We start from the raw sequence: 25,300 nt of genomic DNA, 5'->3' as shown, positions 1-25,300 counted from the left end.
TTTTGGGACACTAAATTAACTACTTTTGTTTATAGAAATAATAGGAATATATTAATTTGATTGAACAAACTCAATCCCATCCCACAAATCTGGCTATTAGTCTCTCAAAATGTACATATTTCATTTCATATAAAATTGGTGTGGGTAGACAATTTCCTATCACTTTTGACAGAGATTGAGGAAGATGTAATCACAAAATTCCAGCTCAATGAGAGTATAGTCTACTAATCAATTGGAAAATTGTGTACCAGCAAAAACAATCCTTGAGGACCAAAAAACAAAAAATTCAAGATTTCAAACAAATTTCAATTTCACGCTCAGCTTTTCATATGTTTCAATGTTTTCTTGATCTATGGTTGTATTCGTACTTCAGAAGGCTTGTTCTCAAAAGCATAGCTTTCACATCTCGATCAAATTCCCTACCGGTCTGCAGGACTCTCTGGAAGGTTGCATTTCTCTGATCAGCATGCCTTGCATAAAGAATCTTATTATGAGAATCTATTCTAGCCTGCAAGAACATAAATATTAAGGTCAAGGAGTGTAGGACACAAAATGGTAACATATATTGGCAAAGGAGTTGGTTACTACATCATTACCTGAATTTCATTCTCAGTAATTAAGGCTTCAAGTTCCTTTTCCAACCCAGCTACATTAGTCTTGAAAGCATTGGCCATCATGTGCAGATCAACAGAGACAAAGGGATGGGTATATTGGATGAGAGCTTTGTTGCGGATTTGATTATACAGCGTCTCAACATGGTCATGCAAATGAATGTCAAGCAATAGGTTTGTTTTGAGGTTTTCAAGATACCCAAAACATGATGCATAACGACTGTAAACATCAAAAGCAAATATGAAGTATAACATAAATTTTAACCAGTCAAATACTCACAGAGATATGGAGATTGTTCGAAGAATTGAAGTTGCATATTAGTTACCTTGTGTAGAAATCCTGGATAAGTTCTCGAATCTCAGGTACCAACTCTAAAAAATTTCTGAAGTTAACATTGTCTATAACTTTGCTCTACAAAACAAAGTCACATGATTAATGGCAGTATATAATCCATGAAAGTTGAGGTTAAATCAACAAAGTTGTTCATAAAGTAATCAATAAAAAAATATTTGCCTTCAGTTCTGCTCGATCAAAACTTGCAAGTGCACAAAGGCCACCATATGTTGCAACATCTTGGGGTGCAATTACTTCATTGTACTCATTCGCTAGTTCTTGACCAACTTCCAAGAACTGCATAGGATCAAATGGAATGTTAATCTACTAGTAACCTTTAGCAAGGCCATGGAAGAGTTAATTCCACTGCTAACCCCCTCAATGGGTACAAGCGGGCAACATCAAAATGGTAAAGGACAAAATCATCCTTATCTTGTAACTTTTAAGTGGTGCAAACTCAATGAAGTTTCAAATTGGATATTATTATCATTATATCATAATTCTGTATTTTGGTGTCTTACCCAGCAGCCAGAGTATGTAAAGCAAGGTTGCTGTAACTATGAGAAATACTCCGTAGTAGATGTTTACATTGACATTGGAAAAAAAATTGAGGAAAATAGATGGCATACCTTCCGAGCAGCAAGTTTATATTTTTTAGCCTCTAAGTGAGCCAGCCCAGCAGCACAACAAAGTTTAGGGGCTGTAGCATTATCTAAGGAATCAACAGCTTGCTCTGCTTTGGTAACATAACTCAAGACATGGGTGAACTGACCCATCTCAATGCTCGCAAGAATAACATTCAAACACATGTAAATTATATGCTTTGCTGTTGTGCAATAATCCCGTGTCCGGACATAATTCTTCAAAGCCTCCCCAAGTTGCCCATGAGCATAATAGAAATCTCCAAAATCATTGTATCCCATCCTAATGCTCTCTTTGATCAGATTTGTCTGTAGAGATAGAGAGAAAGAATGAGAGTTTCAGCAAATTCTTTTTAAAATATTCTGGTTTGAATGCCTGCAAGGAAAGAAATCTGTCCTACAGCAGACAAAGAAATTTCATCAAATCAGTAGAAGTGACTGTAAAGTGACTAAGTGTCCTAGTTTACAACTGGGAAAGGTTATACATTAACAGGTAGGGATTTCATATCACCTCCAGAAACTGAGAAACCTCAAAATCACTCAAGCATCAGTTAACTCTAGCAATGTTATTGTGAATGGTTTTCAAACTGCATATATGTGTAAAAATTCAAGCTGCAAATATGTATAACCATACCCTATATGCATTGAGCTCATTCTCGAGCCTCTCCTTCCTCTGCTCGGCCCGGCGGTCCACTGCATACGCCCACGCAGAATCCATCCCGTAATTTGGCCCCAAACGTCCATCGATCTTCTGAACAACCTCGCGGAACAGCTGCGTATTCTCGCCCTTCTTAATTTCTTCATAGGCCATTCGCAGAGCTTCCAGTTGCATCGAAACGTTGTTGCAGCGGTCAGCGATAAAGAGCAGACGCACGATTTTGGTGCGGCCGCTGTACAGAGAGGCGTAGGCCTCGACATCAAGCTGTTCGCCGTTAATGATCGGCCGTTGGCGATTGGAACCGTCGTTGGTGACGGCTCCGCCGCCGTTCGCGTAGATCTCGTCGACCATCAAACCCGACTGATCTTCCTCCGTTTCCATGAAGCCAGATGATCAGTTTATCACTAGAAGCTGTTGCTTGAGAGTGCTTCTCTATGTATCGCTTGAGAGTTGAGAGAGACCGGAGACGTGAAACTCGGCAGGTTGCTCCGAATCTCCGGGAGGCAAACCGCAAAGTCACCGGATAAGAATTAGGCCTCCGACTGTAAGCCCATTACAAGATATATCTTCGTATAGCCCATTAAGACGAGCATCTGTTCTCTTCATAAGCCCATTTAAGTCTTGGCCTCTTGGGCTTTAATTTTGACTCTTTTTTTTTTTTTTTTTTGTTTCAAAAAAACAAATTACACAGAAAGCTCAGCAATAGTTATACCATGGACTCGGGTCCACATTGCAATATGAACTCGAGTTTACATTACACAATTTACTTATTTAATGTTCATAATTTACCTTTTACAACAATTGTGAACATTCAATATGTAAATTGTGTATTTTGAATTTGGGCCCACATAATAATTTGATAAAGCCCAGTCCTATGTCAACATCTAATTAGACACAACCATGATCCTATAAACAATGTCATAATGCTAAGAGCATCCACAATGATTGAGCTTTTTTTTTAGGAATTTTTGTAAGTGTGATTAGGAAAAAGAATATAGGAGGGGAGAGAAAAAAGAAAAAAATAATAATAAAACAAAAGTAATTTTACAATCAAATAATAATAAAGTAATAAGTGTCAAGCGCCCGCTGGGCTCACTGTGACGATCACGCAAGCCCTGGCGGGTGAATTTTTTTTGGTCAGTGGGTCCCACTTTTTGAAATAACTCTCCCTTTGCAGATGAATTCAAATTCTCTCTCTCTCCATTTCTCTCTCCGATTTGCCTTAAAATTCGTAAAAGAACCCCTCGTGGTCAGTTGATATTGATGCTCTAAAAGCATCCTCAATAGTCCAAGATTTTGCACAAGTTTTTAGAATCCAAATTAGGAAAGAGGAATAAAGGAAAAAAGAAAAATGAAAAAGCAATTAAACTGGCGATTATCTTTAACGTGCCTACTGAGTGATGTTGGTGAGTGTTTGAGTTTGTGGGGCCCATTTCAGGGGACAAAAAGATCATCACTTCTGCAACAACTCAAATCTTTTATCTCCAACACTCTCTTCCACCCAGGATCAACCTCCTTAAAATCTGAGCTAAAATCCCTATTGGGGATGCTCTAACAATGCATGTATATAATGCAAATCATTAGAAAACACAGCATTCATAGAGCATGGAGGAATATAACCATCTGTCAACTAGTATACTAAACGAGAAATCATAGAATTATATATATACATTATTCTCTAACCAATAGAGGGGGCCAGGGGGGTGTTTATGTTTACAGTTTACATAACAACTTGGATTGCTAGATTAACAAGCTAAGCTTACACTTTGCAGATGGTAAAAAGAGGCTATTTGTTTCAGATAGATAATGGCATTAGTCAAAGGAGAAGAGAGAATTCATCATAGAAGGCTATTATTTATTTCCTGCTAAACAAACTTCTCAGTTTCCCTCTTTCCAAAAGCTCGAGTAGCGTATTAGCACCCGGAACATCCATCTCGGTGAGCTTCTTGAGATAACCGATAGCTCCATACGAAACCATCAGCCTCTTGCAGTTCCTGCTCGAGGCAAGCAAGGTAAGACACGAGACCGCATACTTTTTGGCGCTGTTTTGAGGGCTTGGATCGAGCAACTGCACCAAATTTGGCACACTTCTATCGTCCTTCTTGAGTTCTCTACAATTATATGCGAGGGTCATCAGGGTATAGAGCGCTCGAGCAGCTACCTCCCTCGTGCTATTTCCTTTTGCCTCTAACATTTTAACGAGAAGAGGGATGCATCCCGCCTCGCCTACTGTCTTTTTCGTAGCAGATGATGTGCATATTCTGCAGATTGCAGTAGCAGCGGCTTGCTGTGCACCGGGCGATCCCGATTTGAGTACACGAACCAACCTCGGGAGGACGCCAAGCGAAATTAATGCCTCGATGGAAATCGAGCTGACCAAGTTTCGTAATGCCCCGACTGCAGATTCTTGAGGCAGCGGGCCATCCAAATACACTAGCAGGCTTTGAACACCGCCCTCGGATATAATCTGTCTTTTGAGATCATCGTTGCCCGAGGAAAGATTCTGCAAGGATTCAGCAGCGTGCTCTTTCGACCCGAGAAGAATACCGCAATCGAGAAGACTGATCATTGCTTTAACAACCCCTTCTTCAGCCAGCACTCGTTGCACATCGGGCACAGAAGATACGTTTTTCAACGTACAAGCAGCAGCAGCCTGTGAAACAGAATCGCCCGTTCGACAGATTTCAATCAGTGGCCTAACGCCTCCATACCCAACGATCGATCGAGCGGTTTCTGTTGACATTGACAATCTCTGAAGAGAAACGGTAGCCTTCTCTTTAGCCAAGGGAGTGCCGGATTCAACGAGGCGTATAAGAGGGGGAAGTACACTTTCCGAAACGAGCAATTTTTCACAGCATCCAGATTCTGCAAGCGAGCAGAATATTCTGACTGTTTTTTCTCTTATCTGAGGCGAAGTAGCAGTAAGCAACTGGATTAGAGCTGCGATATTGCTATGCCCTAAGACGGCTATAACATTCTTTTCGTCCTCTTTCATGGCTTCCAGGAGGCTATCGAGAGCTCTATGTTTAGCCTCAAGATGACCTATTTGAAGACGGGCAAGCAATTCCCTTAAATTGCTGCTAATAGAGCTCGCTGCAGCTGATGATAGAGTAACTTCACCAAGCACTCCCGTTTTAATCAAAATCCCACAATCACGCAAATTTAAATCCAATTTCCCGGACAAAGTGTCTAAATCGCTTTGCATCTGAAGCTTTCCGTCGTACTTTTCTTTCACACACATCCCAGCTAGTTCAATCGCTTCATTCAACGTCTTCGTTACTGCCAGCAGCTGCTCCTTACATAGGGCGTTCTTTAAGAAGCAAGGATGACTAGACAAATCCGACAACCTCGATGGAATCTGCTCCAATTTTGAAATTATCATCTTCCACCTTCCCGGGAATCCTCTAACCCCTCGTGCAGTCTCCAGTGCCACTGGAACGAGCTCTTGTGCACGCAACAACCAATCTTCAGCTGATAATATATCGACAGCATTTCCCCCTCCAAATTCAGCCATTTTTCCGATCATTAATGGGACCATACTTCTGCCTATGCAGCAAAGAACTACAATAAAGAAAGCAAATTAAAGCCTAAATGATAAGGACCCAAGATAAGCAAAAGTGAAAGCTTTTGCCAAAAGAGTTTCTCAAATCTTGTGTGGTCACATAGGGCACATCCACTGAATATGCAAAACAACAGCCGCCCCATAAAAGTTCACGAAAAAGCTTTTTAAAATAATCATTCAGTGCAAATTGGGCTAAAAATGCAGAAATTGAGATAAAGAAGATCATACTAAAACGAGAGGTGATGACACTGAATGCAACAACAATCCTAAAACCAAAAAGCTCATTGGTAGGCGGTATCGAGTAGAATCTAATTCAGCTAAAGAATGGGCAGTTTAAATGTTTAGTGAACAACAAAAAAGTTCATAACTTTACCTTTCAGGTATAAAGTTTGATTGCTTTTCCTAGAGATATAATCCAATGGCCAAGCAATGCCAAAATATTAAGAAAAACCCAGGCCAATATATCTAAAATTCTTTTCTGTTCTAGAAGATTCAACTTTAACTTCTTGTATGGAAAAAATTGGAAGAGACTTTGCTTTGAAGAGAAGGTAGCAGTCTCTATCTCCAGCTGTGAATACAAGGATCTGTATCTAAATTTATGAACAGGATCCTTGACTACAAAATGAAGGTAGAATTTAATAGTACTTCAAATTGCCTGCCATTCAAGTCATTCAAAACTTTATGAGCCACTAAGACTATTCTAACACTATTTCTACAAGAAAAAATATCAGTCAGTAGAACTTAGTAGCCCAAGCAATGATAAGTCAGCCACTAGTTATATCAATCTTCAAAATATCATCATTTCCAAGTTGAAAGCTAAAATGGCTTAACCCATAAACAAGCATTTTGAAAAAAAAAAAAAAAAAACTAATTTTTCCCACCACCCCAGTTCCAAAAAGGCAATCTTTAAGACTCAGATTGAAGCAATCACCCTTTATTCTGAAGAAACCACCTGCAATTGCTTGATCCTAAATCCTTCAACTCACCCACTTCTGTTTTCACCTCTGATCCTTGACTGTTAGCCTTTCCCAACCCAGAAAACCATTGTTTCAAGAAGCTAAAAATCTAACTAGAATAGAGTACATAACAAAAGATAAAGAGTACCTGTAAAAATGTAAGAGAGTTTCTGGGCAAAGAAATGAGTAACAGGATAACAGAAGAGTTTTGAAGTAGTGAGAGAAGCATACATACCAGACTTTTAAAAGGCTTTTTTTTGTTTTGCTTTTCCGGTTTACAGTACACAGTTTTATCCGAACAAGACAATCAACTTGGTATTTCCATATTGCAAGGAGAACAAAAGAAGCATCCCTATATGGCCATATATTCCAAGAAAAAATTTCAAATCTTTATACAAGAAAAGGGGGAAAAGAAAAAAGTCATACAACTAGACAAGAGTACAAGACCTGTCTTTTTATCACCTCAGATTCTTTGTCTCTCTACATATCCGGATTATAATCTGTAGAGGCCAGAGGGGAAGGTGGGTGCAGGATTACAGAATGTATGATGGAGATTGAGTGAATTTGAAAGGGGATTTTGGAAATAATAATAAAGTTGGTATTTATGGAACCAAGGAAATGGTGTTCTGACTTCTGACACGGCTGTTGTGTGGGGGCTGGGAAAAAAGCACTGCCTTTTTGTGACAGAACAATTTGGGTACGTTCATGGTGGATGAATTTTTTTTTTTTTTTTTTAACATAACATTTTCATTAATTCAAGTCCAAATATAACATATTAAAAATGATAAAAAGATAATTAGAAAGTCACTCTATATTAATTAAAAAGAAAGTTAATTTTCAAATTAGAAAATACTCCGTGTACTACGTAAGAAGAAGAAGAAGATTGGAAGTAAAAAATTTAGAATGGTTGGTAACATTTTTAATGGAGTAGTAAGTTAGAGTCCGATCTTAATTAAAATAAAATATACCCAAACAATTGAATGGATAAATTATTAAACCTATAAATAAGAACTTTGCTAATATACGGAGTATATGACAAATAAAGATTAAAAAAAATTAGTGATGGTGAGTATTGTACCAATAATATTCCAATAATGATACTAAAAAAAATTATATCATTATTGGAAGCGTGGGCAGCGTACCAAAAGCGACAAAACCATCCTTTCATTGTATTAGACCGTCCAAAGTTGCTTCAATAAGTGCACGAGGAGCCTGCATTTTCTTTGTTGGAATAACGAAATTAACATACTTGATCGCACTCATTATTCAATGTTTGTACTTAATAAATATCATTTTTATATAGTAACTTACCAAGTGTAGAAGATAAATTAGACTAAAAAGATTATGCTCTGTTTGGTATAAAATAATTAGTCTATCAATAAATTTCAACTTATTTGACCATTATTAATGGTCTGGTGAGACTCGATCCTTGATCATTCTTTTTAATTTTCACCTCTATGACTAATTGAGCTGTCCAGTTTAACTATTAACCTAATTAGTTAACAGTTAAAGCGTTAACAACCATTTACCAGATACTTGTGATAGCTTGACTGAAAAGGTATTGACAAAATCAAACTTGTAACCTTTTTGATAATTTACAAATCTTTTTTGATGTGCATTAAATAAACATCACTTTTATATAATAGCTGACAAAGCATACAAGAAATTAAGGTAAACAACACTAGAAAGACTATGTTTCACAACTTGATTTAGCAGGTGTTACACTAATCAAGATTGTGTAAAGGTTGGGGGAACAAGTACGGATGAAGAGACTTTGAACCTCTTGCTCCTGGAACCTAATAATTCACCGCTGCTGCTAGCGCTCATGGTGTCCGGACTACTACCCCACCCCCCACCCATCATCTGCGGGTCCTGTTCGCCAAGAAAGGCGGCTTCACTAGCCTCAGATCCATTATCGGAGTCCAGATTATTAATGTGCTGCCGGTGGCCGAAACCCATCATCCACTCGCTGCTGCAATCCGAGGATGTTTCCCAGGAACAATAATATGCCGCCGCCGCCTCTTCCGCAGCAGCAGACGGCACCACGATGCTGGGCTGCACCACCGCTTTCTCCATCTTCTTCATGTCAACCGCCGCCGGGCCGTGTTGGAACTGGTAATTATTGTAACTGTTCCTCAGGTGGAAGATACTGGCGAAGGTGAAGTGATCGCTCACTCTGCTTTTGGAAGATGAGTACTTGTTCTCCGAGTTCCTCCGCGCCATGATACTCTGCAGATTCTTGCTCAGTTTGGCTTTCAACGAAGAGAAGCTCAGCCCATGCTTATTATTACCGTCCGATGACGACCCTGCAGACTGATCGGAGTGGAGTGATGAATTAGGACTCGCCGGCGCCGGCGCCGGCGCAAAGTTGGTGCGAGCATTCTCCCCGCGAAGGGCTCTTGCGGCTTCGTCGTACGCCCGAGCTGCCTCTTCTGCTGTGTCGTAAGTCCCCAGCCATAGCCGCACACGCTGAGATGAATCTTTGATCTCCGCCACCCACCGCCCCGACGGCCTTTGCCGTACGCCCACGAATCTCCGCGTAGCAGATTTTTTGCCGGCACGAGTAGTAATTACAGGAGTTTCAGAAGCCGCCATGATCATCTGATCTGATCTGATCACCAAAGTTAATTAAGCAACGTAACTATACTATTTTCAGGTGTACTAGCTAGTTTAGTATTATATATAATAGCATCAAAGTGCATGAGACGTTAAGCTAACATTGCATGTGGCTATAAATAAGCCTACTTCAACAAGTACATACTTCATAGTTCATATTATAATAAATTATTAACTATTAATTAAACAAAAGCATGTAAGACTGGATCCTGTGACATTATTCTCAAATTTCACCCTGATCAACTGAGCTGCACATGCAGGCACTCAATCAATTATTTGTTTGTTGTTTAGTTGTTAAATTTAGTTAGCAGTCGTTTTGCAGGATGCAGAATGTATGAGGTTGGCCTGATATGCGAAGGCGTAGCAACTAAGAACTCTCCGCAGCATATATTATCACCACTGCACATAAAAACAAGAATGAGTTGATCTGATAAAGATGTCTTAACAAATTAAATTGGATCCTCCACCTCTCGATCTCAACGTATATCTTTTATGTCTACATGCCTGCTCTCATAATTCACATTAATAATAAGCTTTAATTTGAGGTTAATTAATTGCAGCTAACATATATATACTACTCCTTTAGTTTACCTCTCTTTAATTTTGTCTTCCTTTATCTAATCTAGTGATAGCAATTCACTCAATCTAGCCATTTGAATCCGTCAGTTATAGACAATTTAATTGGGATAGTTAGTTTATTTTATTGTGGTCCTTTACCGCTTAGGGTCACAATAAAAACTTCACTCAGAGCACATCTTTGAATAGCGGTTGCGGACTTTCTTGTTAATCAAACTATATAAGTTACAAATTGACAGTTTTAATTGAGTCAACTAAAAAACAGTTGCCCATTTTTTCGTAAATCAAAGTAATTCTCATAATTATTGTTACTATTTATGAACAAGTGAATGAATATATGGCCCGCACAAGGCTTAACTCACTGGTTCAGTAGGCTGTATTTGAGGGGAGAGACCAAGTTTGAACCTCGGCAGTGACAGTGTAGGGATATGTTCAAAGTGGACAGTTCATGTCGACTGAGTTATTCAGTCACCGTGATTTACATCCATATGAGAGTGGTGGATTCATGCTTCCAAGTTGGGGCGCCAATACATCAAAAACCAACTTGTAAGCCATGCAATGCACACAACTTGACGAACCAAACTCACATTATTGATTGATCAAACGAAGCATAAAAGACCAGATAGAAGCAGACAAAACCGAGGACGGTTTCAAATTGGTCAATTTGAAATTAGACATGGTTATACAAACGTTTGATTATAATTCAATATTCATAGTTTTCGAAATTCAAAATCCGGCCAGAATGATTAGTTTAAGGATTACTTACGTAGACAGAGAATGATTTGTGGGGCTCCAGGGGGTCCTATTTGTGTCTCTACTGTTGTCTGCTCTTTAGCTCATCAAACTCTTGTTTGAGTGGGAGAAAGTTTAATTTTAGTTTTAAATTGGTATATTTCGAATTTAGTTTTCGTTAATACATCGATAAACGTTTGAGAAAATGGTGATGTCAAAAATAAGATAAAAGCTTAACTCTTTTCCATGGTTATTGATTGCTAAACGACAACCACTTTAGTATTTATCATCATCAGGTTTTAATAAATGACAAGTTGGAGGAAGAGGTTGTTGCATTGTCTCATTTGCCTGGGATTCCGACTTTGCTTAATCATGTACGGCCATAGATTCTTTATATTTTGATATTTCTTATAAAGAGTCTTTGGACCGTAACATTACTAGTAAATTCTATAATTTATAAACCCTAAATGGAGAAAGAGTGATTTGGAATTTTGGATGTGTGACATTTACTTCGGACACAAGTTTATTGATAAAACGTTGAGTTTTTTTTTTTTTTTTTTTTTTTTTTTTTTTTTACTAGTTCAGCTTGATTAGTTTCATCCCGTGAGTGTGTAGCATGTGTCTCGTATAGGTTCAACAACACGTAGCATTGGTCTAATTTTGATATAGGACTCTCTCAAATGGGAGGTCATGATTCGAGTCATAGTGAGGGCAGTATTGACTCTTTGTGCTTCAACAGGTTAAGAAAATAAATATGAACAGATACTACATTGTAACAAAGTTAGTAATACTCAAAAAAATTATGACTTATATTGGATGTGTAAATCACAATTAAAATTTGAATGATAAATTTTACTTTTGCATTATTTTATGCGCGGATCAAAATTCAATATGTCCAAATTGACAAATAATGAAACTATCATTCAATGAGTTAAAAGTGAAATGATTTAGCCTAAAAAAAGATGCTTAAGCTGGTGCAACTTAATTTTTTTTATCAAAACGTCACGAGTTCGATTACCGTCAACAATTTCTCAATTGAACTGATCGTATATAATCTATATATGGATGAACTAGTGCACATTCTCGAGCAGTGGCTGATGTATATATATCACACTCACATTTCAATAAAGAAAAGGCTTGGTCACTGTCAAGGCCAAGAATGAGTTATTGAATAGAGTCAAATTTTGTATCGATTAAGCATAGCAGCATTTTAGATTGAATAGCAGCCAAAAAGTATCTGTCACGTTACATCATTAAGCAGGCAGCCTCAATTATTGGAATTAAGGTCTAATAATGTCATAAACAAAGAACTTATCAACTTGCCCTTGTTGGCAACCCTAATTAATTAATTATCTCTATATACTAATACTAGCACAGTGGCTTGAAAAGGCAACATTTGTACTCATTATATTGGAGGATCTGAACTAATGATTGATACATACAAAATTCCTGTTATTCTTTAAGTAATCATATGGAAGGATATGTTGTATAGTACAACCTATGTAAAATATTGTAACACAAGTTCGTAAATTTCAGTCAAATTTTAATAAGGATAATTCGTTAATTACATTTATATATTTAAAAAAAAAAAAAAAAAAGTGAACAATTCAAACAGAAATTGGGATGACTATGAACGTATATAGACCGTTATTGTAGTAAACTCATACCTTTTGGGTTTAAATTATTTTGTTGGTGGGTCAACCCCTTCCTAAATAAAAGAAAAAAAAAGATTATTTTGTTGGTCGAGGAAGACTTAACCGAAAGGTTTTTAACATAACGCATATATACAACAACCTGTACGTAACGTTTTCATGTTATATCATTATTTTAATAATAGGATAAGTTACGGTAATATTTAGTATTTGATATGTGATGCAACATTAATAATTTAATAGTTAGACTACCATTATGATTAGGAGTTTGGTTAGGGTTTAGGAGACCTAAAGACATACAACCAGATGACCATTCGTTATATAAGGTCACTGCTCACATTACATACCTCATACACCATCCAGAGAGAGCAGAGTAAGGTGAGAGACAAAACACTCGCGAGCAATCAGAATCGTTCAATCGAGAACAGGTTAGTACGATCATGTGTCACATATTATAATGCATGTGATATAACAGACCATCGTGTCTTCTAAATTTAATTTGAAGTACTATATATACACTGTTAATCGAGATTTAACATGCATATATGACACATACATATAGGAATATATTCTTTAATCTTACCGGTATATTAGCGAATCATTTATCAATTATCCCGACTAGTTTACCCATTAATTGTTTGATAATGAAAGATTACTACCACTACCGCTAGGCCGGCGGCTAGGCCACAATCAAGTTATTACATCACATGCAAGACCAGTCTTGAAAAACACTACAGTGGTTGTTGATTAAGGTTGATCTAATGTTAACTGCTAAGTGCTTTGTCGTCATGGTAATCAATTAATTAAGGTAGGTTAACTAAATAATCCCATTCATATGCTGCTGGAACTGTCCTAATCCCAACAAATCAAATGCAAAAACACATCAGAATTGGAAATAAATTATGGAAGTCAAAGAAAGGTGTTACAGTCTGAGTGAGTCATGCAGAGATGAATTCAAGTCTAATCCGGCCGACAACAAACGGAAGAATACATAAGCATAGGTTAATTAGGTTAAAATTAACCTTTGACTAACCTAACAATGCATGCATGGATCACACTCCTCTCTCTTTGTTTAATTAATCCCATAATTCTGTGAGACCGTGTCCCGTCTGGCGCGCAGCAACTTGGCCGCCGTAAGTGGAAGCAGGCGGCGGAGCGCCACCTGGTGCCACCGTGTATATAGAATAATATAATGCCCAAAATGGGCCGCACAGGGAAAGCCCAAGAAGCTATTGAAACTTCTGGGCTATTATTCAAATACACAAGCCCTAATTATGTGGGCAATTTGTTTAGTGTCATAATCATAATCCAAAATAATATATCAAACCCTCATCAATCAATCTGTATCTAACTTTTGATGATATGTTCAGTGAAACTTGTCTTATAATTTTTCAGTGAAACTTGTTTTATAATTTTAAATTAATAATTTAACAGACAGATCTCACAAAGAATTAAATTTAAAATTTTATAATTATTAATGCAATTAATCAACCAACTCGACTGAAGTTACAAATAACCTTTAATTATGCGACAAGAAATTGCACAATGTTAAAGGATTGTTATATTTTATTGAATGTGGCTATAAAAGAGTGGACAAGGGATGCAGGTGTCACAAACGAAATGGCACAAATCTGGGCGTTATCCAAAAGTGGTAATCAGCCCAGAAAGAAAAAGTGTCCCTATAGAGTATAGAGTATAGACTATAGTCATCACCACGTGGATCAAGCAAAAGGAAGATAAAAAGAAAACAGTGAAAGAAACTCGGAGAAACGTAGTAGAATCTGCTTCACTGAAATGAATCTTCTGAGATTCCCACTTTTATCATTCCCCTTTTGGGCCGCCAAAATTCCGGCAACCTCAAAAAGTTGCTCCAACCGCAAATTTACTCCAGACAGTAAAAACTAAAAAGATATGGATAATGTTACTATATCTATTATAAACTTTAATCAATGAAGGATCAATTAATTGATTCAAATTTAAAAAGTCAATAAATAATTCTATAATTTTATAATTATTTGTCTTTTTACCAGTAAATGTTGGATGACAATACAATTATAGTATACATATATATAGAGAGAGAGAGGAAGGAGGCAAGTTGACCCCACTGATATGCGAGTCCAAAACAGCAAAGCCAAGGGGAAAATGAAACGCAAGGCTTGTAGTGCTTCTTCTTCTCGCATCTAACACCATCCATTGATGGCCCTCCACCAGGTCTTTTCCGTCTTAGCTTCGAGTCCACCCAAAGGGATTAGAATTCCATTTGGCTGCTTCTCATCTCGTAAATTGTGTACATTTCTTGACTAAAGTTTGGATTTTTAGGGTGAATCTCAATCTGGGCTTTATGTGTTTACACTTTGTAGTAGTCATACTAATTATTCTTCTGCTGCTCATCAGTGAATCTTGATTGTCTCTATTATTTACTGATTTCCGATTTCTCATAATGCTTTCCCCAAAGATTCTTCCTTTGGGCAACCATTCCCCATTTTCTCTTTTCTGTATATCGAGCTGATGTTTCTCTGTTTGTTTGGATTGAGAGAACTGTGCTGAATTTTGGGTGTTTGAGATTTGGTTTTTTTAAAGACTAGGAAAGCTGAGGTGAGGTGAGGATGTTGGGGTCAGGGATGAATCTGATTACCACAGTCATTGGGTTTGGGATGAGTGCAACTTTCATAGTATTTGTGTGTACTAGGTTGATTTGTGGGAGGCTTCGCCGCCGGCAGTCAAGGCAAATGTTTGAGATTGAATCAAGAATTGATCTTGAACTGGTATGTATGTTTGTTTCTTCCATGGTTTCAATATGTTTTTTCGTTTTTCTTCTTCTTTTGATTTATGGTTAATGTTTTGTTGTCATTGCTGGTGATCCATGATTATCTGTTTAAGCATTAGAATTAAATAATGTTTATTATCAAGCCTGGATGGGTGTCAACTTTGCCGGCCAAAAGTCTTTGCCTCAACAACAACCTTAATGGCTGCAATACCAAAATGGCAGTCAACATCTTCCACCACTAGCTAGACCACATAGTCCTATCCTATTGCTCTTGACATTATTAGAGCTGGGCAATAAGTTGTTTTCTTTCACCTAAAAACAAAGAGACAAATCGAAAATTGAATGCTTTAGGTTGGGGTGAGTCAAGTATTGGTGGGTACCTGTTACTTGGGCTCTTGTCAATTTTCGTGATGTGTTTGTTCCATTCACACATCCCGGGATTTACCTCCTCCGCAGATTATTAGGGAAAGGGCCGTGGAAGCGCTTGTGATGGGGCGTTACCCAAATTGTCATGGTGTGCATAGTTCAAGATTGACTATGTTAAAGTTGTAACCTGTTTGACTATGTTATTTTGATGTTGGATTTCTTGTGCCATAATGACATGTATGATTTGCTAACACTATTCTTGATTTACAGCCAGAGCATCGAAATAATGGTCTTGACCCAGTTGTGGTTGCTGCAATTCCGACCCTGAAGTTCCACCCCGAAGCTTTCAGTTCTTCTGAAGACACACAGTAAGTGCCTCAAGTTATACTTCTATGAAATGCGACGTTATTCAGTTTATTAACAGCTATTGTAAGCACCACAATGATAATCAATTGTCATTCTTGGAACACAAACGTAGACTCAGAATATCATGGAGTACTTCATTGCGTGTAAATGCATATGGATACTCATGCTCGTTTTAGATATAAGAGGTGCAAGTATATGTATGGGGTATTTAATCTAATAGAACTGTTAGTTTAAAGGAGATTGGTTAACCAGCTTGGTTGGCGTGAGTGGCTGTGCACTCTTGTCCTTTAAGATAAGAGAGGTCGGGAGTTTGAACCCCTTCTTGGCCAGAAAAACCAATCTGGCCAGCACTTTGCCCCTTAATGGCCATGGGTTTTCAGCCTGATGTGTGTTCCAACGTTTTCTCGTTATTTAGGTATCGAACTTGAAATTTGATATATTCTAATGCATTTTCGATGGGTTATTTTTTGCCCATTAACGAGGCTGAGCTAGCAATTTGCGTTCCAGGTGTACGATATGTCTTGCTGAGTACCAAGAGAAGGAAGTTCTGAGAATCATGCCCAAATGTGGCCATACTTTTCACCTCTCTTGCATCGATATATGGCTCAGAAAACAGTCCACCTGCCCCGTTTGTCGCCTCTCTGTAAGAAACTCTTCTGAAAGAAAACAAAGACACCCTGCAATACTCGGGCAAGACGAATCCTTTGATAGTTCCGAGGTTTCAATGGGGCATTCCCGGCAACTACTGCTGTTTCCTACTGCTGAGCGTTCACAGGTTGATGCAAGTAACGAAAGAGATACGGAATCCGTTGCAATAGAAATCGAACCTGCGGGTTCTGCAGAAGCAGCAGCAGTGCCAAGATCATGACTGAAGGAGAACTGTGTTAATTTACGACGAACGAATGGCATTTCCCTTTGCTTCTTCCCCAGAATGATATTGATGTTTGCTGGTATAATTAACTTGTGTAAATATTTTTCAGCTCTGTATTTATTAGGTCAGCTGTTTTTGCAGTCCATTCTGAGTTCTAATAGAGGTCCATACAGTGATATTCTGGAAATTCTGTATCTTGTTTTGATGTTACTGATTTCCCACTCTCATACTATCATTGCATAAACTTGGATACAAAATTTCAGATCAGTCTTTTTTCAGTTTGACCACATTTTCAGTTTCTTTTTATTGTAAAATTCATTTGAACAAGAATGTCTACCTATAAAGTCAATTAATAGCTCAACAATTTGAACTGTTAGTAAGCTTGATTATTGACTCTGTTACAATACAATTCGTAACTATTTTTTCAACTCACTGAAGCACAAAAAGTCAATATCGTCTCCACTGAAGTTCAAACTCGTGACTTTCTATATGGGAGAGCCACTTCGTGCCACTAAACTAGAAGGTCATAGGCAAATGACTACATATCAATCAATTTCACCACAAATTATTTAAGTAAAAAATGTAGTAAAATTTGGGTAAAAAAGATTTACCATGGGTTAACTAGATAGTAATTAGGGGGCGTTTGGTTCAGGTTATATTATATAACCAAGGGAATGTGACATTCCCGAGCTTACATTCCTATGTTTGGTTCATTTTCTCTGAGGGAATATAACATTCCCAGGGAATGCAACATTCCCTCCACATAGGATTTTGAAGGGAATGTGATTCCCTTCATTTTGTTAGGTAATGTAGGATAACCTTGCATATTTATGAATTTTGTCATTTTAATTCTAATTATTTAAAGATATATATTTTATGTTAGCTTATATATATATATATATATATAAAAGATAAGATAACCCTAAACCAAACATAATTATATTACATACCTCAATTTTAACCAAACACAGGAATCTAACATTCCCAGTAATCTAACATTCCCAGCAATCTAACATTCCTAAGGTAATCTAGCATTCCGTGAACCAAACGGCCCCTTAAGTGACAAAACAGAAACCACAAAGCAAAAACATGAATAAGGAGGAGAAACGTGAACCAATCGAGTGTGAGGCAAGAAAGAGAAAGCAATGGTGGTGGCACAAGTGGGTTTCATCTCCTTTTCCTCCTGCATTTCTTCTGCGCTTCGCCCTCGCTTCAGATTCTCCTCCTTCAACGACCACAAACCTCTTCTAGTCGGTAAAATTTTAGCTGTCGCCCTTAATTTCTGAATTTTCCCATACAGAACCGTTAAATTTTAGCTGTTTTCAAGGGAATTTTATGTCCTTTTTTTGAGTTTATTTGTGTCTATTGGTCGGAGCAAAGATGTCATTTTGCTTGGTTTTAGCTAAAGGTAATGTGTGAAAGCTGCTAGCTTTTAGCTCACTGGGGTTTAATAAATTTAGCCATAATTAATTTGATTGTCTTATGCATTTATTTGTAAGAATCTTGAATTCTCTATACTGATTAGAAAGTGCCCAAATCCCAACTAGTTTGATGCTTTAGGGATAGTAGTGTTTCGTGGAAGGTGGTGTAGATGTGAGTGTGTAAGGGCTTTGGGCATATTCTTGAAAAGTTTGCAGTTTTATGGTGTAACCATTGGATTGAGCTTCAAAAGTTTTTAGCTTTAGAATAAAGAGAGATAGTGGAAATCCCAGTCCAGTTTGTCAGGTTGTTTACAAGTTCGACTCTCAACAGGAAAGACCTATTGGCCTTCCTGGTTTGAGTCCGTCAGTTATGGGCAACCTAGGTTGATTTACCTCAGGTCTCCGAAAAAAAGAAAGAGAGATGGTGGGAACAAAACTGATGGGTTCTTGCAGTGTCAATTGGAGTTTTTACATGAAATTCCCATTTGAGGTTTGCTGATTCCATTGGTTGTGGCCTTCTAAACAGTGGCAGCAATGAGTGATGATCCGATTCGTGACTGGATCCTTTCAGAAGGAAAGGCAACAAAGATTACGGGAATTAGGTCAATTGGTGGAGGGTGCATTAGTAATGCTAACCGCTATGACACTGATGCTGGTCCTTTCTTTGTAAAAACAAACAGGTACTTTGTATGTAAAGTAATATGGTCAAACAGAACCTAGACTTCACATTTTAAGAATGCCATGGATGCTTCCTTAAGATGATGATTCTGTAAAAAAAAATCTATGTATCAGAGGCATTGGCCCATCAATGTTTGAAGGAGAGGCTGTGGGTTTAAATGCTATGTATGAGACAAGGTCGATCCGGGTCCCTAAACCATATAAGGTGGGATTAGCTACTTTTCCCATTCTAGTCTTTAAACCGATTTTAAACTTTCTACCGTTGGTAGATTCTTAAAGAACATATACTTGTGCATTTATAGGTTGGATCTCTGCCAACAGGCGGATCATACATCATAATGGAATTCATCGAGTTTGGTGCATCTAGACGTGATCAGGTGTGCGCTTCTTTAAGTTTTGTCCTGTTCTCATTTAAATCATTTTAATTTCCATTAACAACCATCTTTTGGTTCTCAGTCTGCGTTAGGAAGGAAGCTGGCTGAAATGCATAAAGCAGCCAAGTCCGACAAGGGGTTTGGTTTTCAAGTTGATAATACTATTGGAAGGTATCGTTAAATTTTTACCATCTTTATATATATATATATATATATATATATATATATATATATATATATATATATATATATATATATATATATATATATATAGTGACGCAAAATGCAATGCATTCAGGCACTTGCTTACATGCAATTCATCTGGAAAAGACAATTGTATACCTACCACGAAAGAGCAAACAAATTATGACAGCTTTTGTGGTAGATTCTATTACAGAAGTTACAACTGTATTGGACAGTTGATCGGTTTTCTAATGAATCTACTTTGCATCTGTATAGTACTCCGCAGATAAACACATGGACCCAAGATTGGATAGACTTTTACGCAGAGCATAGATTGATGTACCAGGTACAGTTGGCTCGGGACCAGTATGGCGATTCAAGCATTTATCAGAAAGGTTTTCCTCTCTCAAATTTGCGGTGGTTTGTTTACTTTTTGCCTTGGTTATTTATCTGGATTTTATCGCTTTCAAGGACAAAAGCTGGCAAAGAATCTCGGACTTCTATTTCAGAATGTGGTACTAGAACCATGCTTACTGCATGGAGATTTATGGAGTGGCAACATCACTTATGACAAGAACGGGGAACCTGTGATTCTCGACCCCGCATGTTATTGTAAGTGTCCTCGGTTCATAAGTTCAATGCCATTTTGCCCGGTTCCCTGGAACTGTACTTTTGCCTTCGGTCAATTGAAGCATGTGCTCCATCTCAACTAAAAGCTTAAGTTGATAGTTAGATTGCACGTTAATGGCTATATGCTCAACACGGTCCTCCACTGTTGTGAGACTAATCCAAATTCCACCCGCCTGGTCTGATAACTCGACTAATTCTTTTGTCTTTTAGATGGACATAATGAGGCGGAGTTTGGAATGTCGTGGTGTGCTGGATTTGGAGCTGCTTTCTACAAAGGCTACTTCGAGGTACCCTCCCGCTTTCTGAAAGGTTTAGTGTGTTCATAGTTGCTCACATCTGAATCTTCATCGTACTTGTTCCTTTGTGGATTTTAAGGTGATGCCGAAGCAGGCGGGGTTCGAGGAAAGGAGGGATGTGTACATGTTGTATCATTACTTGAATCACTATAACATGTTTGGTTCTGGCTACCGCTCATCTGCCATGTCCATAATAGATGACTATCTCCGGATGCTAAAGTTATAGTCAACACCAAACACTTCCCTTTGTAAAGTCATGAGAAAATAGTACACAGCCTTTTGTATTGCTGCTATAAAAATGCATCATTTATTCTTTCCCTTTAGAGGTGGTTACTCTTAGATTGAAGTCAAATCTGATTTTGATTCACCACCTACCATAGGTTGGCTACGGAAGTTTTTAAATTCAAACTCGATAGTTGGTTGGACTAATAAAGTTTTTACATTCAAATAAAAATGTCTCGAAAAGTACGGCTGAGTGTGTGGAATATGATCCTCGTATTAAGGTTACAAGTTTGATTATTGTTAATATTTTCTGAATCAAGTTTTCCTGTGCTATTATACAGGAGCAAAACCAACAAGAGGGTATAAATTGTCATCCCTAACGAGAATTTAAATTACATTGTTTGGTTTCTATGATTAAAAAGAATTGTAATTTCGTAAAATTACAATTGAGTTTGATATGAATGAAATTGCAATTCAATCCACTCGAACACTCCATAATACTCCGTAGTTGTCTTTGTAAGCGTTTGCTGATTTTAGTGTTGAGATTCCAAGGCGCGTATAATCACCAACCAAGATTCACTGCGGCTCTGGAAAACGACGCGAGAGAGATGGAGATGGTGGTAGACGGCGGATCAGTGGCGGAGCTAATCACAGTTCTAGAGCAAGCAACCCTAACAGCGAAGCAGCTCCCAACCACCACTGATCCTTCCCAAATCCTCCGACTCCACTCCACCCTCCACTCCGCTCACCACCACCTCTCCCTCTTCCTCTCCCAACCGCAAAACAACCCCCCGCCGCCGCAGCACCCGGCCGAGAACTCCGTCTCCTCCGCCGTGAGCGGCGGCGAGAACGAAACCGACCCGATGCAGTTGGAGGGAGAAGAACATAATTCCAAGGTCTGTGTTGATGCTGTTGAGGAGCGCATGAGGGATTGTTTCATCCAGAACAAGAGGCCCAAAAGGCCACTCTCACCCGCCGCGGCCGCGGCGGAGCTGCAACAGAGCTATGAGAGCGAGGTTGCCCGGGATGGTTCCGCGGCGGAGTTTGATCCTATTGGTACCAAGCTGAGATCTTTAGATCTTATATATCAGTTCCATGCTTAAAGAATGGCAACAGAGCAGAGAAATGATAAATCAATCATCTCAGAGCTCTTTGTACTGTTTTATGAATTTGAGATTAATACACATATATTCTTTTGGAAATTTAGTTTAATGGCTTGACTCTCAATAATCCATAGTATAACAGCAGGCAGAAACTGAGAACATACAACCTAATAGACAACTTTCTGGGAACCTAAACCAATTTTACAAAGATCAATTCAAGACCAGCAATCCAAACCTGGTAACTCTGTCTGGTTTTGCATATATTTTTGGATTCTGGACAGCATCTGAAACTACTGTGCATTGTCTACCATGGCTGAAACTGGCTAGCTCTTTATCTGCCATTTTTGGATATCCTTGGTGATACCGCGAGTTCTACTCTTTCACAATCAGGTTATGCAGCCTTACAAAGTCTGCTAATGCAAGCTCTTCAGGTCTTGACTGCACAACACCAGAACATCATATTTTGATATACAAAAGAGCTAATTTTAAGTTTAAAGCATACAATGATGGAGTAATACTTACAGTAGGTGGAAGACCAAGACTACCAAGAGCTTCTTCTATCTCATGGGAAGGGCAGATGTGCTTGAGTGAGTTTCGCAACATCTTACGTTTTCCATTGAAGGCAGAGTTAACCTAACACAGTAGAAAGACTTGTCATCAAACTCCAAGTTTTAGTCACAGTTATTAAAACTCAAACATAATTCTGCATATAACTGAAAATTTAGGATTTGGTGAGCAGTATGAACCATTGAGAAGAAGCTCTTGCTGGAAGACACTGGAGGATAATTTGCAGCTTGCTTTAGCCTGAAGGAAACAACCGCTGCATCAACCTGCAGAAGCTCAAAAACATTAACCAGCTCAGCTCAGCTCTGGCAAAACAACTATATAAATCATACGCCATCCATGCACGGTATATATTTTGTAAAATTTTCCATATATCTTCAGACTGATCACATAAAAATTATGATAAATTCCAAACCAAATGCATGGTTATGTTACATGGCAGCAATTTTCTGCTAGAGAGTATGGCACCTCACAGGTTGCTAGTGGTCTGTATTCAATTAAATATCTGCAGAGTTAACATTCAACTATTCAAGTGCTTGATAATTTAAATGTCCAACATTGTAATTACAGTTTGCAGGACATTGCTCTCGAGCTTCCCTGAACAGAGATGATTGTACAGAAAATTTGTTGACAGATGTAAATAGCTCTAAATGGGAAAAATAAATAATGACTTACTTTGGGCTGGGGGAAAAAGGATGTTCTTGGGACCTTAAATTTGTATTCAGGATCTGTAAAGAGAATAAAGATACATAAGACTTAAAAGAAAAGCATATGAATCATCAAGATATTAAAGCCCAGAAAAGCAATTCACACAGATGTTAACTTTTCTTGGGCAAAACTGCTAACTATCAGCCATGTGCCAACATGAAAAGGCTGTGTCTTAACAGACTTGGTACTACACAGATAACTTTTCCTTGGATCCTCCAGCTCAATTCTTTCTTCGGCAATTGGGAGGATCTGAGGTTATTTTTCTGCAAATTACCTGAATAAAAGTTGATGAAAACATTAATGGGCCGATACTCAGATGATCTTAAGGATGCATCCACCATGCGCAAGGCTGTTTCCTCCTGAAAAAGTTCAATCAAAGATCACTCACTCATCAGCAAGCATATCAAAGATTACAATTATTGTTGTTGTTAGAATTGAGAATGGGAACTGGAGAACCTTAACATCGCAACTTCTATTTGTGATGCTTGCATTGTCAAGCAATTTTAGAATGCAGTTACTGAATATTAAAAAAAAAAAAAAAACATGCAGACCTGGAGTAAAAGAACAATTTCTGTGAAGATGTCCCCCATTGGAAGAAGTTGTTTAACCACATCTGTACTAATGTTAAATGGTATATTAGCAACCACCTGCAAAACAGTGAAGAGTGTGGACCTTTTTGAAAAAAGTGTGTAAATTCATAAATCGCTGTACACAAAAACTATGAAAGGGGCAGCCCAAATAGGGGAATCAGAACACAATGATAGTTCAAACCTTTGCAAATTGTGATTGACCATGTAAGGAATCTGTTGCAGGTTCCAAAGCTGAGGATATATGGGAGCGTATATTACATCTTGTAAAATCCTCTTCCACAACCTATAGGTTCAGCAGAAAATAGCAGTCTTCTACTTTTAGATTTATGAATGAAAATGTAATCATATATTCATATCTGAGTAAAGAGTATAAGAAAATGTAATTCATTGAACAAACGCCACCAGAATAAGTAAAACTATTACCTTTACACAAGCTAGACTGGAAAACCTCTCCCTCACAAGTGCAGCCATAAACGGATCCTACACATTGAAACCACATAAAAGTAGGCAAGTTGGTCAGACTTTTAGCGTAACCACAAGGTTACAATTTCAACTCTCAGCGTTAGTGGCCTATTGGCCTTCTTGGTTTGAGCCGGTCAGCTACGAGCAACCTAGACCGATTTACCACTTTGCGATCCTATAGGCTAAGGTAACAAGCACACTCTCGAGTAGTGGCTATGAGTTTTGCTCGTGACTCAAAAACCACATAGAAGAAATTGCCAGAGGAAACCAACTAAAGAAAGCTTTTTTTAGAAAATGGACCTTTTCAACTGCCAGAACAGTGGCACCAGAGTTAACAAGAGCATTGGTGAGGGAACCAGTGCCAGGCCCAATCTCAAGCACAATATCTCCTTCCTTCACCTCTGCAGCCGCAACAAGCAGCTCGTTTACCGAAGAATCCAGCATATAATGCTGCAATTAACAGTTCAAGTGAGAAACGTCGGTTGAATCAATGATGGCCATCACATTGTTCGACAAAATGCCCCTGTGAGTTAACCAAAGAACCCTCACGCCCGCATCAATAGTTCGAATTATTGCTCACCTGGCCGAGTGATTTCCGCGGAAATCTCCCTTTCGAGTTGAGCGCTTTGAGTGTGGCATGGTAATCATCCTCTTGTTTGCTCGCCTTCGGATTCGGATTCGGTTTCGGTTTCGAGATTGCTCGTATTCTTAAGGTTGTGGCCTTCGGAATTCCGGTATTATGCGCCGGCGCCGGAGGTGAAGGGTTGGGTTTGGAAGGGGAAATGGAAGGAAGTGGCGGGAGGGATCGCAGGAGAAGCGGCATGACAGTTATCAGAATCTAGTTGGTAGTTAATTACCAGATAGCTCCGCGCCTTCGCCTTAGTATTTCACTAATTTCACTATTTGTGCTTTTGCCGTTTCGTGTTTCGAAAATACATTTCTACCCTCGGGGTTACATGCTGATTGGACTTTGTGCTAATAATAATAATTATTATTAATATTAATATTAATATTAATAATTATTATTATTATTATTATTATTAGGCATCAAATCCATCAATTCATGCATATCCCAGTTTCTTCTAAAAAGGTTGAACCCTAACCCTAAGGGTCCCTCACACCCCGGTCCGACAGAGCGGTGGGAGGTTGTAAATCATGGTGACTTAACTGAACATTAATCACAGAGGCTAGATCGGTGCTCACTGCGTACAAGGAGCCATCACTTTGAGAGGTTGCTTCCACACTGCCGCTGGTGAGACTCGATCCCTGGTCATTCTTCCAAACTTTGGAAGAATGCATATCCCAGTTTGAGAAGAAATCAAATTATATATCAATAGAAACACTGATACAATTAGCATTCT

The 25,300-nt window shown here is 38.3% G+C and overlaps 7 protein-coding genes across 15 annotated transcripts; 3 read left to right on the top strand and 4 right to left on the bottom strand.

Annotated features, from left to right (window-relative positions):
• Positions 1–96: 96 nt before the first annotated feature.
• On the bottom strand, positions 97–2,625 carry LOC109155559 (COP9 signalosome complex subunit 1-like). Its single transcript, XM_019303155.1, has 6 exons — positions 2,221–2,625; positions 1,575–1,895; positions 1,126–1,242; positions 938–1,023; positions 597–831; positions 97–508 (listed from the first exon to the last, which is right to left on the bottom strand). Exons 1-6 carry the CDS (start codon positions 2,623–2,625, stop codon positions 335–337), a joined length of 1,338 nt encoding a protein of 445 aa, XP_019158700.1. The 3' UTR covers positions 97–334.
• A 1,235-nt stretch (positions 2,626–3,860) lies between these two features.
• Positions 3,861–7,443, bottom strand: LOC109155557. Of its 8 annotated transcripts, none has more exons than XM_019303148.1 (3): positions 7,210–7,343; positions 6,998–7,114; positions 3,861–5,805 (listed from the first exon to the last, which is right to left on the bottom strand). In XM_019303148.1, exon 3 carries the CDS (start codon positions 5,780–5,782, stop codon positions 4,100–4,102), a length of 1,683 nt encoding a protein of 560 aa, XP_019158693.1. In that variant the 5' UTR covers positions 5,783–5,805; positions 6,998–7,114; positions 7,210–7,343; the 3' UTR covers positions 3,861–4,099. The 8 variants fall into 8 exon arrangements, 7 of the variants coding, with proteins under 7 accessions (XP_019158693.1, XP_019158698.1, XP_019158694.1 ...); XM_019303153.1 differs by having other exon boundaries at positions 3,861–5,790; XM_019303149.1 differs by having other exon boundaries at positions 7,225–7,343.
• Positions 7,444–8,405: 962 nt separating this feature from the next.
• On the bottom strand, positions 8,406–9,458 carry LOC109155810 (ethylene-responsive transcription factor RAP2-13-like). The gene is made up of 2 exons (XM_019303463.1): positions 9,407–9,458; positions 8,406–9,368 (listed from the first exon to the last, which is right to left on the bottom strand). Exon 2 carries the CDS (start codon positions 9,361–9,363, stop codon positions 8,491–8,493), a length of 873 nt encoding a protein of 290 aa, XP_019159008.1. The 5' UTR covers positions 9,364–9,368; positions 9,407–9,458; the 3' UTR covers positions 8,406–8,490.
• Positions 9,459–14,418: 4,960 nt separating this feature from the next.
• Positions 14,419–16,975, top strand: LOC109156086 (RING-H2 finger protein ATL39-like). The gene is made up of 3 exons (XM_019303911.1): positions 14,419–15,103; positions 15,742–15,839; positions 16,345–16,975. The coding sequence occupies exons 1-3, from the start codon at positions 14,945–14,947 to the stop codon at positions 16,703–16,705; spliced, it is 618 nt and encodes a 205-aa protein (XP_019159456.1). The 5' UTR covers positions 14,419–14,944; the 3' UTR covers positions 16,706–16,975.
• Positions 16,976–17,799: 824 nt separating this feature from the next.
• Positions 17,800–20,610, top strand: LOC109156085 (protein-ribulosamine 3-kinase, chloroplastic). 2 transcript variants are annotated; one of them, XM_019303909.1, is made up of 9 exons: positions 17,802–17,962; positions 18,656–18,809; positions 18,922–19,012; positions 19,110–19,184; positions 19,264–19,352; positions 19,641–19,759; positions 19,836–19,976; positions 20,205–20,281; positions 20,370–20,610. In XM_019303909.1, the coding sequence occupies exons 1-9, from the start codon at positions 17,854–17,856 to the stop codon at positions 20,514–20,516; spliced, it is 1,002 nt and encodes a 333-aa protein (XP_019159454.1). In that variant the 5' UTR covers positions 17,802–17,853; the 3' UTR covers positions 20,517–20,610. The 2 variants fall into 2 exon arrangements, with proteins under 2 accessions (XP_019159455.1, XP_019159454.1); XM_019303910.1 differs by lacking the exons at positions 20,205–20,281; positions 20,370–20,610 and adding an exon at positions 20,127–20,160 and having other exon boundaries at positions 17,800–17,962; positions 19,836–20,043.
• Positions 20,611–21,120: 510 nt separating this feature from the next.
• On the top strand, positions 21,121–21,615 carry LOC109155629. Its single transcript, XM_019303253.1, has one exon. It carries the CDS (start codon positions 21,121–21,123, stop codon positions 21,613–21,615), a length of 495 nt encoding a protein of 164 aa, XP_019158798.1.
• Positions 21,616–21,681: 66 nt separating this feature from the next.
• LOC109156084 (ribosomal RNA small subunit methyltransferase, chloroplastic) lies at positions 21,682–24,865 on the bottom strand. Its single transcript, XM_019303908.1, has 10 exons — positions 24,520–24,865; positions 24,240–24,389; positions 23,901–23,957; positions 23,659–23,760; positions 23,439–23,534; positions 23,162–23,246; positions 22,855–22,907; positions 22,362–22,445; positions 22,138–22,248; positions 21,682–22,053 (listed from the first exon to the last, which is right to left on the bottom strand). Exons 1-10 carry the CDS (start codon positions 24,760–24,762, stop codon positions 21,988–21,990), a joined length of 1,047 nt encoding a protein of 348 aa, XP_019159453.1. The 5' UTR covers positions 24,763–24,865; the 3' UTR covers positions 21,682–21,987.
• Positions 24,866–25,300: the final 435 nt, after the last annotated feature.

The sequence above is a fragment of the Ipomoea nil genome, unplaced genomic scaffold, assembly GCF_001879475.1.
Source record: "Ipomoea nil cultivar Tokyo-kokei standard unplaced genomic scaffold, Asagao_1.1 scaffold2704, whole genome shotgun sequence".
Lineage (NCBI taxonomy): Eukaryota > Viridiplantae > Streptophyta > Magnoliopsida > Solanales > Convolvulaceae > Ipomoea > Ipomoea nil.
The sequence above is the reverse complement of the archived record's forward strand: the minus strand, read 5'-3'. Positions and strand labels throughout refer to the sequence as shown.

What these genes read in the sequence shown, in the direction of transcription:
- LOC109155559 (XM_019303155.1), bottom strand. Translation starts at nt 2,625, where the DNA reads ATGGAAACGGAGGAAGATCAGTCGGGTTTGATGGTCGACGAGATCTAC. An exon ending in ATGAGCTCAATGCATATAGG is followed by an intron (nt 1,896 to 2,220) that starts GTATGGTTATAC and finishes CTATCTCTACAG; the next exon opens with ACAAATCTGATCAAAGAGAG. An exon ending in TTGATCGAGCAGAACTGAAG is followed by an intron (nt 1,024 to 1,125) that starts GCAAATATTTTT and finishes TTTGTTTTGTAG; the next exon opens with AGCAAAGTTATAGACAATGT.
- LOC109155557 (XM_019303148.1), bottom strand. Translation starts at nt 5,782, where the DNA reads ATGGTCCCATTAATGATCGGAAAAATGGCTGAATTTGGAGGGGGAAAT.
- LOC109155810 (XM_019303463.1), bottom strand. Translation starts at nt 9,363, where the DNA reads ATGATCATGGCGGCTTCTGAAACTCCTGTAATTACTACTCGTGCCGGC.
- LOC109156086 (XM_019303911.1), top strand. Translation starts at nt 14,945, where the DNA reads ATGTTGGGGTCAGGGATGAATCTGATTACCACAGTCATTGGGTTTGGG. An exon ending in CAAGAATTGATCTTGAACTG is followed by an intron (nt 15,104 to 15,741) that starts GTATGTATGTTT and finishes CTTGATTTACAG; the next exon opens with CCAGAGCATCGAAATAATGG. An exon ending in AGTTCTTCTGAAGACACACA is followed by an intron (nt 15,840 to 16,344) that starts GTAAGTGCCTCA and finishes TTTGCGTTCCAG; the next exon opens with GTGTACGATATGTCTTGCTG.
- LOC109156085 (XM_019303909.1), top strand. Translation starts at nt 17,854, where the DNA reads ATGGTGGTGGCACAAGTGGGTTTCATCTCCTTTTCCTCCTGCATTTCT. An exon ending in CCACAAACCTCTTCTAGTCG is followed by an intron (nt 17,963 to 18,655) that starts GTAAAATTTTAG and finishes CCTTCTAAACAG; the next exon opens with TGGCAGCAATGAGTGATGAT. An exon ending in TCTCGACCCCGCATGTTATT is followed by an intron (nt 19,977 to 20,204) that starts GTAAGTGTCCTC and finishes TTTGTCTTTTAG; the next exon opens with ATGGACATAATGAGGCGGAG.
- LOC109155629 (XM_019303253.1), top strand. Translation starts at nt 21,121, where the DNA reads ATGGAGATGGTGGTAGACGGCGGATCAGTGGCGGAGCTAATCACAGTT.
- LOC109156084 (XM_019303908.1), bottom strand. Translation starts at nt 24,762, where the DNA reads ATGCCGCTTCTCCTGCGATCCCTCCCGCCACTTCCTTCCATTTCCCCT. An exon ending in CGCGGAAATCACTCGGCCAG is followed by an intron (nt 24,390 to 24,519) that starts GTGAGCAATAAT and finishes TGTTAATTGCAG; the next exon opens with CATTATATGCTGGATTCTTC. An exon ending in GTCTTGGTCTTCCACCTACT is followed by an intron (nt 22,054 to 22,137) that starts GTAAGTATTACT and finishes GGTGTTGTGCAG; the next exon opens with TCAAGACCTGAAGAGCTTGC.